This window comes from Xenopus laevis, chromosome 4L (genome assembly GCF_017654675.1).
Source record: "Xenopus laevis strain J_2021 chromosome 4L, Xenopus_laevis_v10.1, whole genome shotgun sequence".
In the NCBI taxonomy this organism is placed as follows: Eukaryota; Metazoa; Chordata; class Amphibia; order Anura; family Pipidae; genus Xenopus; species Xenopus laevis.
In genome coordinates this window covers 150401995-150416435 of record NC_054377.1, presented here as the reverse complement: position 1 = coordinate 150416435, position 14441 = coordinate 150401995, and the positions used below count along the sequence as shown (strand labels likewise).

General features: G+C 45.5%; 1 protein-coding gene across 6 annotated transcripts in view; it reads right to left on the bottom strand.

Annotated features, from left to right (window-relative positions):
* Positions 1-4320: 4320 nt before the first annotated feature.
* il17rd.L (interleukin 17 receptor D L homeolog) overlaps positions 4321-14441 on the bottom strand; it is a 51474-nt gene continuing 41353 nt past the window's right edge. For all 6 annotated transcript variants that reach the window (XM_041590950.1, XM_041590951.1, XM_041590952.1 and 3 more), the window contains 10 exons: positions 13225-13343; positions 12913-13033; positions 11063-11107; positions 10702-10853; positions 10168-10233; positions 9894-9948; positions 9631-9741; positions 9303-9487; positions 7277-8192; positions 4321-5611 (listed from right to left, as the gene is read on the bottom strand). In XM_041590950.1, the coding sequence (XP_041446884.1) occupies positions 5511-5611; positions 7277-8192; positions 9303-9487; positions 9631-9741; positions 9894-9948; positions 10168-10233; positions 10702-10853; positions 11063-11107; positions 12913-13033; positions 13225-13343 (1871 nt within the window). In that variant the 3' untranslated portion in view covers positions 4321-5510. The remainder of the gene's footprint in view (positions 5612-7276; positions 8193-9302; positions 9488-9630; positions 9742-9893; positions 9949-10167; positions 10234-10701; positions 10854-11062; positions 11108-12912; positions 13034-13224; positions 13344-14441) is intronic.

The window sequence follows — 14441 nt, the reverse complement described above, 5'->3', positions numbered from 1 at the left end:
CTGTAGGGCACACAGCGTAGCCAATCAGAGCACTAGTATGCACACAGGACAGGTAGCCAATCAGAGCACTAGTATGCACACAGGACAGGTAGCCAACCAAAGCACTAATATGCACACAGGACAGGTAGCCAATCAGAGCACTAGTATGCACACAGGACAGGTAGCCAACCAAAGCACTAATATGCACACAGGACAGGTAGCCAATCAGAGCACTAGTATGCACACAGGACAGGTAGCCAATCAGAGCACTAATATGCACACAGGACAGGTAGCCAATCAGAGCACTAGTATGCACACAGGACAGGTAGCCAATCAGAGCACTAGTATGGACACAGGACAGGTAGCCAATCAGAGAACTAGGATGCACACATCGTAGCCAATCAGAGCACTAGTATGCACACAGCGTAGCCAATCAGAGCATTAGTATGTACACAGCGCAGCCAATCAAAGCACTAATATGCACACAGCGTGGCCAATCAGAGCACTAGGGCACAACGCGTAGACAATCAGAGCATTAGTGCAAATCGCGTAGCCAATCAGAGCACTAGTATGCACACAGTTTAGCCAATCAGAGCACTGACAGTGTTCTCAGGGCTTGGCAAGCTAGTAACCAATCACAGAATTAGAATGTTTGCTAGTGGTTGATTAGAGAACTAGAATATTATATTTATATTGTACATCAGTCAGGGTCCTCCACCAGTCAGGGATTTGCTGTGTCCATGGGTTTGGGAATATGGATGACACTCTATTGCAGTCCCTATACTAGAGCTCTATAAATGTTACTTTAGCTGCAACTCCCTGCTGCCTTCTCAGCCAAAGGGCCACACAGGAGCCACCCATATTTCTTGACTCTCCCTAACCTCATGTGTCTTTGGGACGCTCCACGCGCTGACTCGCATTTACTGCTCCTAATGACTTCCCTCCTAGTCCTCGGGCAAATCCTGTAAATAGATCAACGTGGCCCTGGTTGCCGGGGTGTCGCTGACCATAGCAACAGGAAAGCAGTTTTCAATATCAGATGAGAATCCAATGCCCCTTGAGGCTGGGGGAGTAGATGGACCTTTGGGTTCTATTGTGCCACAGGACATAGGAGGTCTGGAAATAGATTTATCATCTTATAAAAACTATAACTGTTTTTTATTGTTTTATAGTAGTTTATTAAAATTGCTTTAAATAACATAATTTTAATGGCTTGTCTGTCCACCAGTCATGAGCATTTAAATTGTAATACCGGGTACTGAGTCACAACCCTCCCTGCTGGGTCCCAAACTCTCTCTGGAAGTACAATGACATTCTGGACAATTCCCTGCTTCCTACTTTGTTCAACAGTTTGGGGAAGGCCCTTCCCTGTTTCAGCACAATAATGTCCCATGCACAGAGCCTGGTCCATACAGAATGGGTTTGCTCAGATGGGAGGAGCATGACCTCAACTGAACCCCTGTGGATTGAACTGGAACCCCGACTGTGAGTCTGATCCCCAACATCAGTGCCCAACCTCAATAATACTCTTGTGGCTGAATGGAAACAACTCCCAGCAACAACTCCCAGTAACAATGTTCCAACATCTAGTGGAAACTTACCCAGAAGCACTGGGGCAGTTATAGCAGCGAAAGAAGCGCAACCCAAATGAAACCCTATGGGATGAACTGGAACCCCACTGTGAGCCTGATCCCCAACATCAGTGCCCAACCTCACTAATGCTCTTGTGGCTGAATGGAAGCAACTCCCAGTAACAACTCCCAGTAACAATGTTCCAACATCTAGTGGAAACTTACCCAGAAGCACTGGGGCAGTTATAGCAGCGAAAGAAGCGCAACCCAAATGAAACCCTATGGGATGAACTGGAACCCCACTGTGAGCCTGATCCCCAACATCAGTGCCCAACCTCACTAATGCTCTTGTGGCTGAATGGAAGCAACTCCCAGTAACAACTCCCAGTAACAATGTTCCAACATCTAGTGCGGTGATCCCAACCAGTAGCTCGCGAGTAACATGTTGCTCCCCAACCCCTTGGATGTTGCTCTCGGTGTCCTCAAAGCAGGTGATTATTGTTGAATTCCAGGCTTGGAGGCAAGTTTTAATTGCATAAAAACTAAGTATTGTGCCAAGCAGAGCCTCCTGTAGGCTGCCAAGGGCATAGAGGCTACCAAATGGCCAATCACAGCCTTTTTTTTGGCATCCAACGGACTTTTACATACTTGTGTTGCTCCCCAACTCTTCTTACATTTGCATGTGGCTCACAGGTAAAAAAGGTTGGGGACCCCTGATCTAGTGGGACAATCCCTAAAAGCACCGGGGTAGTTATAGCAGCTAAAGAAGCGCAACCCAACTGAACCCCTGTGGGATAAATTGGAACCCTGACTGTGAGTCTGATCCCCAACATCAGTGCCAGACCTCATTAATGCTCTTGTGGCTAAATGGAAGCAACTCCCAGCAACAACTCCCAGCAACAATGTTCCAACATGTAGTGGGACCTTCCCAGAAGCACCAGGGTTATAGCAGCAAAGTTAGGGGCATAAACCCCCCCATATTATAATAGCTGAATATACTCAGAATATACCTCCAGTTAACCCTCAGCATCTCAGGAGACTAGCAGGGAGTTATAGTCCAACATCCAGTGAAGGGCTGCAGGTTGTACATCTGAGATTCATGCCTGGGGGGCCCCCGAAATCCCGCCCAGATACCCCGGGACTATAAATAACAATGGCAGAGACAGAGCTAAGAAAGAAGTGACATTTATTGTACAATAAGTCGGTACCATAAAACAGTACATTGTTGCAATAATGAAATATCAGATATAATCTCATTTATAAAATAACTCTCTACGTGGCACAGAGACTCGCTACCGCCTCTCGGGTAAATGGAACGAACTACAATATTTACATAAAATCTTACCTCCCCTTTAAATATCAGTTTTTAAGTCTGTTTCCAGCTCTACCTGGTTGCCAAGGTCACTTATCCCAGCAACCATAAAGTAAAAGCCCAGTAACAAGAATTATTTGTTCTTTTATTGCTTCGATTTTTCTAACCAGCCTGGTTACCAGCGTTAGAGGGCTTAGCAACCAGACAGCAGAGTTAAATTCCAAACTGCAGAATTATAGAACAGTTTTAGTTCAAAATGTAAGTAAAGGTGAACGTGTTCTTTAAGTCTCTTTATACCTGGGTGGTCTGGCCCCAAAAAGCAAAAGAAGAGTCACAAATCTGTGATTGACATAAACTTGAATCTTCCTTGTGTTCTACAATAAGTGGATGTGGGTATAGGGCCCCCAGGTGACTGCTCCCTGGAAATGCACATTCAGTAATAGGCACTTAGTATTGATTTTGTGGCAGAAATAGTCAGGCTGATGGGGGATGCTGAGAGCTGTAGTTTAACCACAAGGGCAAAAACTCAAGATTGCAGATTGGTACAGTATCCAGGCGGGTGCACATTGTTTTATAGAAGGCATTAGAAGGAATTTAACTGGAAGACAAGGGTACTAAGGTATTTTCCCCTTAAAGGGGAAATAAAGTCTAAAATAAAATAAGGCTAGAAATGCTGTATTTTGTATACTAAACATAAAAATTAACTTTCTGCACCATAAGCCTAATCAAACAAATGATTTATGCTTTTAAAGTTGGCCACAGGGGGTCACCATCTTATAACTTTGTTATACATCTCTGCAAGACCAAGACTGTGCACATGCTCAGTGTGGTCTGGGCTGCTTCGGGATCATCATAAATGATCAAAACAGCACAAGTCAAATAATATCTGCCAGAAGCCGATACAGCAAGACTGATTAATAATCAGAATATACAGACTGCACTGGGTCCTGTGTTGTCATGTAATCTAATGTGGATTTTATAGTTTTTGTATTGTTTAATACAAACTTTCTCCAACTCTGCAGAACCAGTGGCTGCAGCAAAATAATCCTCCAAATAGAATCCCAGTTTATCTGTTTATATCTGGCTCCATGATCTTTTACTGCAGCTGGAGTTGGAAACAGTAAAGGGGTTGTAAAGGCAAAAATAAAATCCAATACAAATCTCTACACAGTCGCCGACTGCTCTACAGGGAAACAAACAAAGCTGCTTGAGTTCTGCATGGCTGGGAAGTAAGACGGGGGCTCCCCCTGCTGTTCATAAGTATGATTGTTTCCCTGCAGAGCAGTTAGGGACTGTCTGACAATTCCAATCCACAGCAGTAAATGAAGGGAGAATTTCACTGCATACAGTCAGGCTTCTTATAAAAACGGTAGACATTTTTTAATTAAAGTATATTGGCGATAGGTTTTTTTTTTATTAAAGAAAGTAAAAATGGGATTTTGTTTTTTTGCCTTTATATGCCCTTTAATGAAGTCCAAAAGGGGGTGAATGTAAGAAGCCCTAATATCTGGCTGCTTGTTAACAGCTGGTCCCTCTTATTGTCCCAGAAGTGGAGTCTTCCCAGTGACCAGCGCTAGGAAACTGCAATGGGAGGGGGGTCGTTGAACCTCATTCTATAGAGGCTTAATGGTTGTTACTCGTAAGTATCAGGACCACAGGGCTGACACTCGATGGTTTCAGTAAATAAGGCACCGGGATTAGGAAGGAGATAATGTTGTGGAAAGACAAACAGCACCACGAATGTTTAACAGTCGCCGCCCATTTCAAGGGCAAATAGCGAGTGAATTCTGGTTTCACTGAATGGCATGTAATAATACAGATCAATAGAGGGCACAGCAGCAAGAATAAAACTTTTTTTGAAAAGATTCTTTCCTAGAGGTGCAAATAACCCAAGGGTACCCCCACAATCAGTAACCCAAATACAGTATATACTGGGTATGCAGATAGTTCTACACCACCTATTGACTGTATATTTGTGCATAACCAGTATATACTGTAAAATGCCATGTAATACCTGCTCTGGCCTGCGGGGGCAGACATAACATCTAGCGTCTCACTCTATGCACCCGGGGCATTTATATCAATCCAACCTTAGCTGCACTTCTGATTGGCCGCTGTGAGAAGCGCATGGCTGGGAGGGGGCTGGGGCCGAGGGTCCGACTCATGATGAGCGTTAGGACCAAACACCACGTTCCAGTTGCTGCTCCGATATAAAGTTCTCCCATGATTGTACCATTGTTTGTGTCCATCACTGGCCCCGGCACCAGGCAGGGAAATCAGCTGCTGCAGAACCTCTTGAGTACTTGAGCTGCCAGTTTAAATGCACAATATCAGACTTGTTACAGCCCTTCTTCTGGATGTTGGGGCCCCTAAAGTGATACAGCAGACGCACCGTGCACCCCATAATAATTAAATGCTTAATTTGTGCTTCTCATGCCCGGCAGGTTTCGCCCAATCACAGTCACCGGGCAGAAGGGTCAGATTTGTTCATTCAAGTAGGTTCAGGCTCAGCAGTCACATCCCGCCCTTATACACAAATCCTGGGCTCTCGCCTTTTTAAAGTGGCAGTGCATATTAACCTCTTCCCTGCCGGGGCGGGGCACCCTGTCCCATACAGGGAAAGGACTGGACCAAGAAACCGGAATGGGCTACAAGGGTGCGATGGCCTGGAGTTCCTCTGTGTGAAGGTGCAGATCCGCTTTGCAGATTCCGTACACCACGGATTTGGGGATTGACGGCTCCTCCTCTCCTGGAATAGAAAGCAACACATCAGCCGGTGTCATCAATCCCGGGACACAACATTGTTATTAAAGGGAAACTTCACCCAAAAAAAAAAAACTTTTCTAAGTGGAGTCTCTACTGAGCGCATAACTGTACTGGCGCCAAGTGATTCTGCACAGAGCAAAGGCGCATTATTGTGCCATATTAAAAACCGGAACACAGGATCTGGTGAGATCAGCCCATTTGTTTGGGAGGGGGGGGAAACGTGTGCTTAAAAGAGGGTGGGGGATGCCCCAATATACCCTTTGCCCCGTAAATAACTTTGCGCATCCCCTGTGTATAATAGCACTCGAGAACACGTTTTTAGAGGAGTACTCTTTACCTCTTTCTCCAATTTTCAAAATATTGTGGATATTGACTTATCTTTGGAGAACTATAACTTTCACAAAGACTTTGCCTAGCTGTAATCTATCCTGAAGGAGAATCCATAAGGGAATTTCTTTTTTATAATTTGTAAATAAGTGACCTTTGTTTTATTTTTATGAATTTGTATTTATTAAATTTGGGTCCTCGTTGGCCAGGTTTTTAATTGATTAAGAATTGTCAGCAGGATCAATAAAATCATGATATTTATACATCAACTTGGTTTTTAATTACACCTCTTAAAGGAGAAGGAAAGGTTAAAAGTAAGTAAGCTTTAGCAGAAGGGTCTATATAAATACACCAGTAAACTCTCAAAGCAGTGTCGGACTGGGATGCCAGGGCCCACCAGAAAACTTTAGACCGTGGGCCCGCTTTCCAAACTATTATTCCTCCTTTCCTCACTCAACCTCTTTATACTCCTAGTCTATTTTCTCTACATACTTTAATATATTCTTCTATTATTAAGCCTCTTTGTTCTCATAAATAAATAGGGAATGACCATGAAATAGGCCAAATGGTTAGCAGCACAAGGGCCCACTGACACCTGGGCCCACCGGGAGTTTTCCTGGTATCCCAGTGGGCCAGTCCGACACTGCCTCAAAGTAATGCTGCTCTGAGTCCTCTATCAAAAGAAATAGCACATTTTTTTCCTTCTATTGTGTACTCATGGGCTTCTGTATCAGACTAACTGTTTTCAGCTTAAACCTCCAGGGCTAGGGCTTGAGCATGCTCAGTTTGCTCTTCTCTCCCTCCCTGCTGTAATCTGAGCCCAGAGCTAGGAGTGAGCAGGGAGAGACTCAGGCAGGAAGTGATGTCACACCAAGCTACTATGGCAGCTGCTATCCTAAACAAACAGAGTTTCTAGAGCTGTTTACTCGGGTACTCAGGAAGTCTGATACAGAAGCCCATGAGTACACAATAGAAGGAAAGAAATGTGCTGTTTCTTTTGACAGAGGACTCAGAGCAGCATTACTTTTTAGGGTTTACTGGTGTATTTAGATGCACCTTTCAGATAAGGCTTACTTAGTTTCGGCCTTTCCTTCTCCTTTAAATTATTTATTTTATTTATTGGTATCCCCAAAAAGGACCTTGGGGATTAAAGGTGTATTAAGGACTGGTTGGAGAGGAAAAAAAATATTTTCCCTTTAATGCCACATTACTTCATATTCTTCCTCAATGTACCAAAAGTCGCTTCTCTGGCTTTTGCTACATCGTTTCAGGGAGCCACAACCAGCAGTGCAGGAATCAACATATGTTCAATTGATCATACCTAGTCCTGAAGAAGAAGAGACGCTCTCCGTAATGGACGACGTTTCTGCCTGATCTGCCAACAGTCCGTCCATTAAAGGCAGTGAGAGTTCAGAGGAAGGGACGGACGAGTCGTATATCCCAGAATCCCTGGGCATGTCGGCCTGAGTGACGGCTTTAACAGAATGTAACACAGGCTGTAGGGCGGAGCTTACACTTGGTGCTGCATCTGGCACCTCCGACTCTTCCCTGTCGCTTTTATTCTGAGCGCTGGCTGGCGGCACAATGTCTATTTTATCGGAGAGGTCGGTTTCCACCACCTGTTTCCCCATCACATCGTTGAGCACCAGCCCGGAGTCGAACTTGTCCATGAGGGGCTCCTGGAAGTGGAGGGTGGGGGAGTGGGACGGGAGGTGCTGCTTCTCAAACCAGTCGGGTTGCTGGTCGATGAACTGGTGCATGTTGCAGATTGCGATGTAGAGCGAGCGGCCGGCCTTGCTGCGGAAGTAGTTGCGCTTGCTGATGTTGCTAGGATACTGCTCGGGGTCCTGCAGCTCCTTGGAGTAAAGGTGGTAGTAGAGCTGGGGCAGGTGGTCCATCAGTTTGTACTTCTTGCTTTTATCCAGGATTCCCGGAATGTCCGAGTCCGACGAGTAATCGAAATAGACGCTGATGTATTTCCCAAGTTCCTCGGGGTTCCCCTCGCCCCCGGCAGCGCTCAGTTTCTCGCCGATCATCGCCATGGCGCTGACAAAGATCTCCCCATTCCCGGCCTCGGGGGGAGCCCCCTTGTGCTTCCGATTTTTCCTCTCCACAAAGTACTTGAGACCCTTGGAGCAGACGATGATGATATAGTGGGAATCTCGGATCTTGTGCTTCAGCCACTCGCGCTGCCCGTCCTTACAGATCTTCAGGTTCTCCCAGAGATCCAGCGAAACCTTCACAACAAAACAGAAATAATGTAACTGGGCCCCATTTACTGAGCACCTTCCTGCAGCCCCCACTACTACTTCAGCAAATGGAGACCAACTGCAAAGCTGCTAGGAACAGGACTTTCTAGAACATACTCAAAGTTAACTTAAAGCTGAGTCACCCCTTTAAAGGATATTTTTTTTTTAATAGCTCATGATTCTATTCAAGTCATCCCGGATACAATTTTCCATTGAAACAAATGACTTGTTCTCTGGGGTCAGTGAGATCAAATGAGAAACTGGAAAGCAGTAGAATGAAGCACTTCCACTTGCTAACACTAGAGGGCGCACAGGTTCAATAGTTATAACAAGAAAACTTTTTCATTCTGTCCAGGCCATGAGCTCAATATTACATCAAATGGTATCACTAACGTTACTATCAGTTTGTGCCAGTTATTTGCCAGCTCTGCTATGGAGTCAAAAGGACACTGCCTGGCACTTACCTGCCCTTAACTTATCAAGTGTTTCATACAAACAAACGGTGGCAAGCTACGTAGCAAAGCTGAGCATGAGTATCACTCATGTATTATAAGGGATAACGTACCCCCTACAATAAATGATAAGGATATTAGAAGTCACTGAGGGGTTGTTCTGTGACCATATAAAGGCACAAGGCTGCAGGCTGAGTTATACAGGGAACTCCGAGTATCACTCATGTATTATAAGGGATAATGTACCCCCTACTGTAAATGATAAGGATATTAGAAGTCACTGAGGGGTTGTTCTGTGACCATATAAAGGCACAAGGCTGCAGGCTGAGTTATACAGGGAACTCCGAGTATCACTCATGTATTATAAGGGATAATGTACCCCCTACTGTAAATGATAAGGATATTAGAAGTCACTGAGGGGTTGTTCTGTGACCATATAAAGGCACAAGGCTGCAGGCTGAGTTATACAGGGGACTCTGAGTATCACTCATGTATTATAAGGGATAATGTACCCCCTACTGTAAATGATAAGGATATTAGAAGTCACCGAGGGGTTGTTCTGTGACCATATAAAGGCACAAGGCTGCAGGCTGAGTTATACAGGGAACTTGGGAGTATCACTTATTTAGGAGAAAAGGCATCTTACCTCGCACCCGCAGAAATCCTGTAGGAAATAGGCAAAACACTGGATGACATTAATGTGCTTCTGACAATCTTTACTGGAGTAGCAGAGAAAGACTCGGGGGCGCGGCCGCGGCTTCTCCACGTGGAGACTCCCTGCGTAGGTAGAAGATTCCGAACTCTCTTCGTCCAGGTGTGAATAAATGTTTTCTGGTTGAAACACAAAGACATGTGAGGTATGAAGCAAGTGACACGCAGGTAGGAGCTGCCACATTGCTTCCCTTAGAGACAGTACAGTCTGGGGGTGCAGCTGATTTATAAGGGTTCCAGCATGCAGTGCTATCTGCACATACCTTGCTGCTTCCTGCGGCACATGACGGTGAATAAAGTGGCAAAGGCAGATATAATGACCAGGGGTACAGTAATGGCGATGGCTCGTATTGGGCCGGCCCAAGGGGAATGCACTGTTGGAAAGAGAGAAAGAGTTAAACCTCTGCTTTGCACAATGGGGAGACAAACCCTTTACTCTCCATGAGAAAATGTATGAAATTGTCAGTGTTGTAGTTAAATCTCGTGGTTTCCCATTATTTCCATGAGTTGGGCCCCATTGACTTGCCTGGTTTCAGCGAGTAGTGCATGAACTTCCTCGTCGTGTTGGTGTCGTCCACGAGCTGCGCAGAGAAAAAGATCTTTTTAATGTACGGTCGGCACTGCCAATGAGAAGGATTACGGCTGCTGGGAGTCAGGGTACCGTCACCCAGGCTACTGGGAGTTGTGGTTGACGCCAACATTCCCTGCAACCTGACCTCTTAAGCTTCCTCGGCAATAGGAAACATGGAGCTTTTATATAAGGACAACTTGCTGTGACGGTTAAGTTTCCCTTTAATTACCTCAATAACATATTCCCCGGGGGAGACGTTCTGGATGAGGCATTTGGTGTAGTCCGTGTTCAGGACCTGCAGACATAATGGAAAAGTAAATTGTACTGAGCAAAGAGGAAGAGATAAGAAAGCTTAGCAAAAGGCAGAGTAAACAAAACCCGGTTACTTTAAAAATACATGGGAAATGATTCAATTTGGATACAAGAGTCTCTTATTCCCTGAGCCTTGGCACTGTCAGTTCTCCATGCATAGCTGCAACACAAAGACCCCCATTAAAAACAAGAAGCAATCACTTAGGCTCTTAGAATTTGGCACCAGTCCCCGAATGCCACTCCCCTCCCCAAACGGTGCCACCCTTGCAGTGCCAAAGAGTAGGTATCAATGCACTTGCCACTGAAAGCAGAATTTCCATTTCTGTTCTCTGCTTGGTCCAAACCAGGCAGCAGAAGGCAGTTTCCCATCCAGGACTGCTATCGGCTACATTGCTTCAAGAGTCACAACCAGCAATGCAGACGGATACGCTGTGCGGGATAAAAGACTCACCTGCCGGCAGATCTTCTGTTTAAAGGAGCCCTCGTGCTTCAGTTTGTAGTTGACGGAATAAGAGTTAAAACCGAAATTCCGAGGGGCGCGGTCAAAGGACACCTGCATGTTGACGCCCTGTTGGGTGACGCTGACGTTTTTTGGTTTCCAGTCTGAGGTGCGACAGAGGGAAGAGTGAGAGGGAGACGGGCAGAGCCATTGGCAGGGGGTAATGGAATACTGGTTTAGAGCCACACCCCAATCCTCCAAATCCCACCACAATACCCCCAAACATCTCCAGTTCCCCCCTGATTTATTGGGCCCCAATAATGGACTCTGCCCCCCCCCCCCATCGGCTAGTGGCCCTTTACTGGTTACTTACATGGCCTGCAGGTCAGACTGTCCGGCTGCAACAAAGACTCACAGGCTGAAAGACAAACACAGGGGGTAACCATTAGTATATTAATACTCATACATACTTATTACTCTTAAAGGGATACCGCTGCCAGACTACAAAGCATCTATTTATCCCTACTTTGCTTCTGATAGTAAGAAAGTGTGTGTGTGTGTGGGGGGGGGGGATTAGGTTCTGATACTGACATGGACCCTGACCCATTGCAGCTTGGCTTCTGCAGAACTGGCTTAACCCCCTAAATGCCAGTAAAGCTGCATGGGAGGTAGATGAGGGACAGCCCCCAGGACTTACAGATATAAGACAACTATTTGTTGCACAGTGACTTCTATCCAATTTACCCGCCTACCTACCTGCCTCCCTACCTACCTGACTGCCTGCCTACCCGCCTAACTACCAACCTGACTGCCTACCTACCTACCCGACTGCCTACCAACCTGACTGCCTACCTACCCGCCTACCAACCTGACTGCCTAACTACCTACCTGACTGCCTACCTGCCTACCTACCTGCCTACCTACCTGCCTACCTACCCGCCTACCTACCCGCCTACCTACCAACCTACCCGACTGCCTTGACGTGGCACATGAGCTTACATATTTTGGCCAAAGTGTGGTACCAACACCTCATTTTTTTTGTAATAATTATTTTTAAAGGCAAACCGTGCATTGGCAATTGTGCTTTGCCTACCTGCTTACCTACCTACCTGTCTGTCTACCTACCTTCCTGCCACAATAAAATACCCCATTTGGGCAATGTCGGACTGGCTCTCCCATAATAAATACAGTTATTATCAGGCAGAACCAGGGCCGGACTCCCAGCTCTTGGCTCTATTTTTGTTGTGGATAATATTAAACAATACATTCATAGGATGAAAGGATCTGGGGGCCCCAGGCCCTGCCAAGATTTTTTTTCTCCTCTTGTGGAAAGGATGAGTTTATGGACTGGGAAAGTTTCCGTGAATAATGTTCCTGCCAGATCCTCCCACTCCCCGCAGGCTTCCCGGTATTAACCCAACCGCCTGTGTAATGTTTCTGTGAGAGGCACACGGACTTCTGTAAGGGGATGTGGCCCATCATTAGGGCCCTTCCCATGACCCGAACTACAAACCGCAGCCACTGGGGGGCTCCAGAGAACAGTCTGACCCTAAATATTAATTCACATAAGATTGTTTCCAAATGGGCTGTTAGGGAGTGTGCAGTCTATTGTGTGCCCAGAACATTCCTTCTCCCTATATTTAAATGTATATACTGTACCTATGTGTGAAAACTGCCATATTTTTTCCCTACGTTTGTAACGGTCAACGAACTATGTGTATGTTTCCTGTATTATAAGGGACAATGTACCCCCTACTATAAATGATAAGGATATTAGAAGTCACTGAGGGGTTGTTCTGTGACCATATAAAGGCACAAGGCTGCAGGCTGAGTTATACAGGGAACTCTGAGTATCACTCATGTATTATAAGGGATAATGTACCCCCTACTGTAAATGATAAGGATATTAGAAGTCACTGAGGGGTTGTTCTGTGACCATATAAAGGCACAAGGCTGCAGGCTGAGTTATACAGGGAACTCCGAGTATCACTCATGTATTATAAGGGATAATGTACCCCCTACTGTAAATGATAAGGATATTAGAAGTCACTGAGGGGTTGTTCTGTGACCATATAAAGGCACAAGGCTGCAGGCTGAGTTATACAGGGAACTCTGAGTATCACTCATGTATTATAAGGGATAATGTACCCCCTACTGTAAATGATAAGGATATTAGAAGTCACTGAGGGGTTGTTCTGTGACCATATAAAGGCAAATACTTACTGCGGGTCCTGAAGAAGAACGGATGGTAATTACTTTCATTTCTGGCGGAGGGAAAAGGCACAATTTTTGCAAAATAATCTGTTTCAAATTTCAGGTTGATAAACGGCTGAGTTTCCATTACCTGCAAAGGAGAAGGAGATCCGGCATTTAAAATTGCCCCGTGTGATTGTGAGACGGGAGAGGAAGGGCAATACACTTGCAGGGTCCAGATAATTATCATTAAAGTCAACAAAGGGGCAATTCAACTCACATCCTACAGCAGTAGAAGGGTGTCGGGAGTGCTGGGAGTTAATTGTCTATTATCACACTTACAACTCTTTTGAAGTTCACATTCAGCTGCTTGGGATCCTTCATCACCATTTGCTGACAGAATCGCCCCTCGGACTTCAGCTCTTCCACCACCACCCGGAAGCCTTTCAGGTATTCGATGCCTAAATACAGACAGACCCGCAATGAATGAATTTAATGCAGGTCACATGTCAATGTCATTGCAACAATGCAGCAAAAGTTTGTTCCCTTCCAGGCCTGTTAATCAGGTGCTTTCTGCAACATTGCTTCAGTAATCAGAACAAGAGGTGCAGAGAATATAAACACAGCCAGACAGACACTGCTATCAACAGCAATCAAACCCAGTGAGAATGAGGAATGAATGGATATTGGGAAGTTGTATCAGGAGTCAGAGGCAGCAGTGCAGAGAAAGGGACAGACACAATGACAGTTACACAGAACTATAAACCCAGTGAGAATGAGGAATGAATGGATATTGGGAAGTTGTATCAGGAGTCAGAAGCAGCAGTGCAGAGAAAGGGACAGACACAATGACAGTTACACAGAACTATAAACCCAGTGAGAATGAGGAATGAATGGATATTGGGAAGTTGTATCAGGAGTCAGAAGCAGCAGTGCAGAGAAAGGGACAGACACAATGACAGTTACACAGAACTATAAACCCAGTGAGAATGAGGAATGAATGGATATTGGGAAGTTGTATCAGGAGTCAGAGGCAGCAGTGCAGAGAAAGGGACAGACACAATGACAGTTACACAGAACTATAAACCCAGTGAGAATGAGGAATGAATGGATATTGGGAAGTTGTATCAGGAGTCAGAGGCAGCAGTGCAGAGAAGAGAAAGGGACAGACACAATGACAGTTACACAGAACTATAAACCCAGTGAGAATGAGGAATGAATGGATATTGGGAAGTTGTATCAGGAGTCAGAAGCAGCAGTGCAGAGAAGAGAAAGGGACAGACACAATGACACAAACGCATTTGGTCGCAGTGATGCTGAACAGGATTTTCCATGCGGCCGTCAGCCAGTCCTTCCCCTGCAGTGACATCATTCTCGCCAATAACAGAAGAGTCTAAACGTGCAGATCACACAGTGGCCACTAGAGGCCCCCGCACTGATCATGTCTAATGATGTTTCTGCTCAGCCCAGGACCCAGCGAGGAGTGGGCACCTCTACTTGGAATATGGAGTTTGGGCGTGAGTTGGAGATCTTTCATTATCAAACTAAATTCGCCAGAA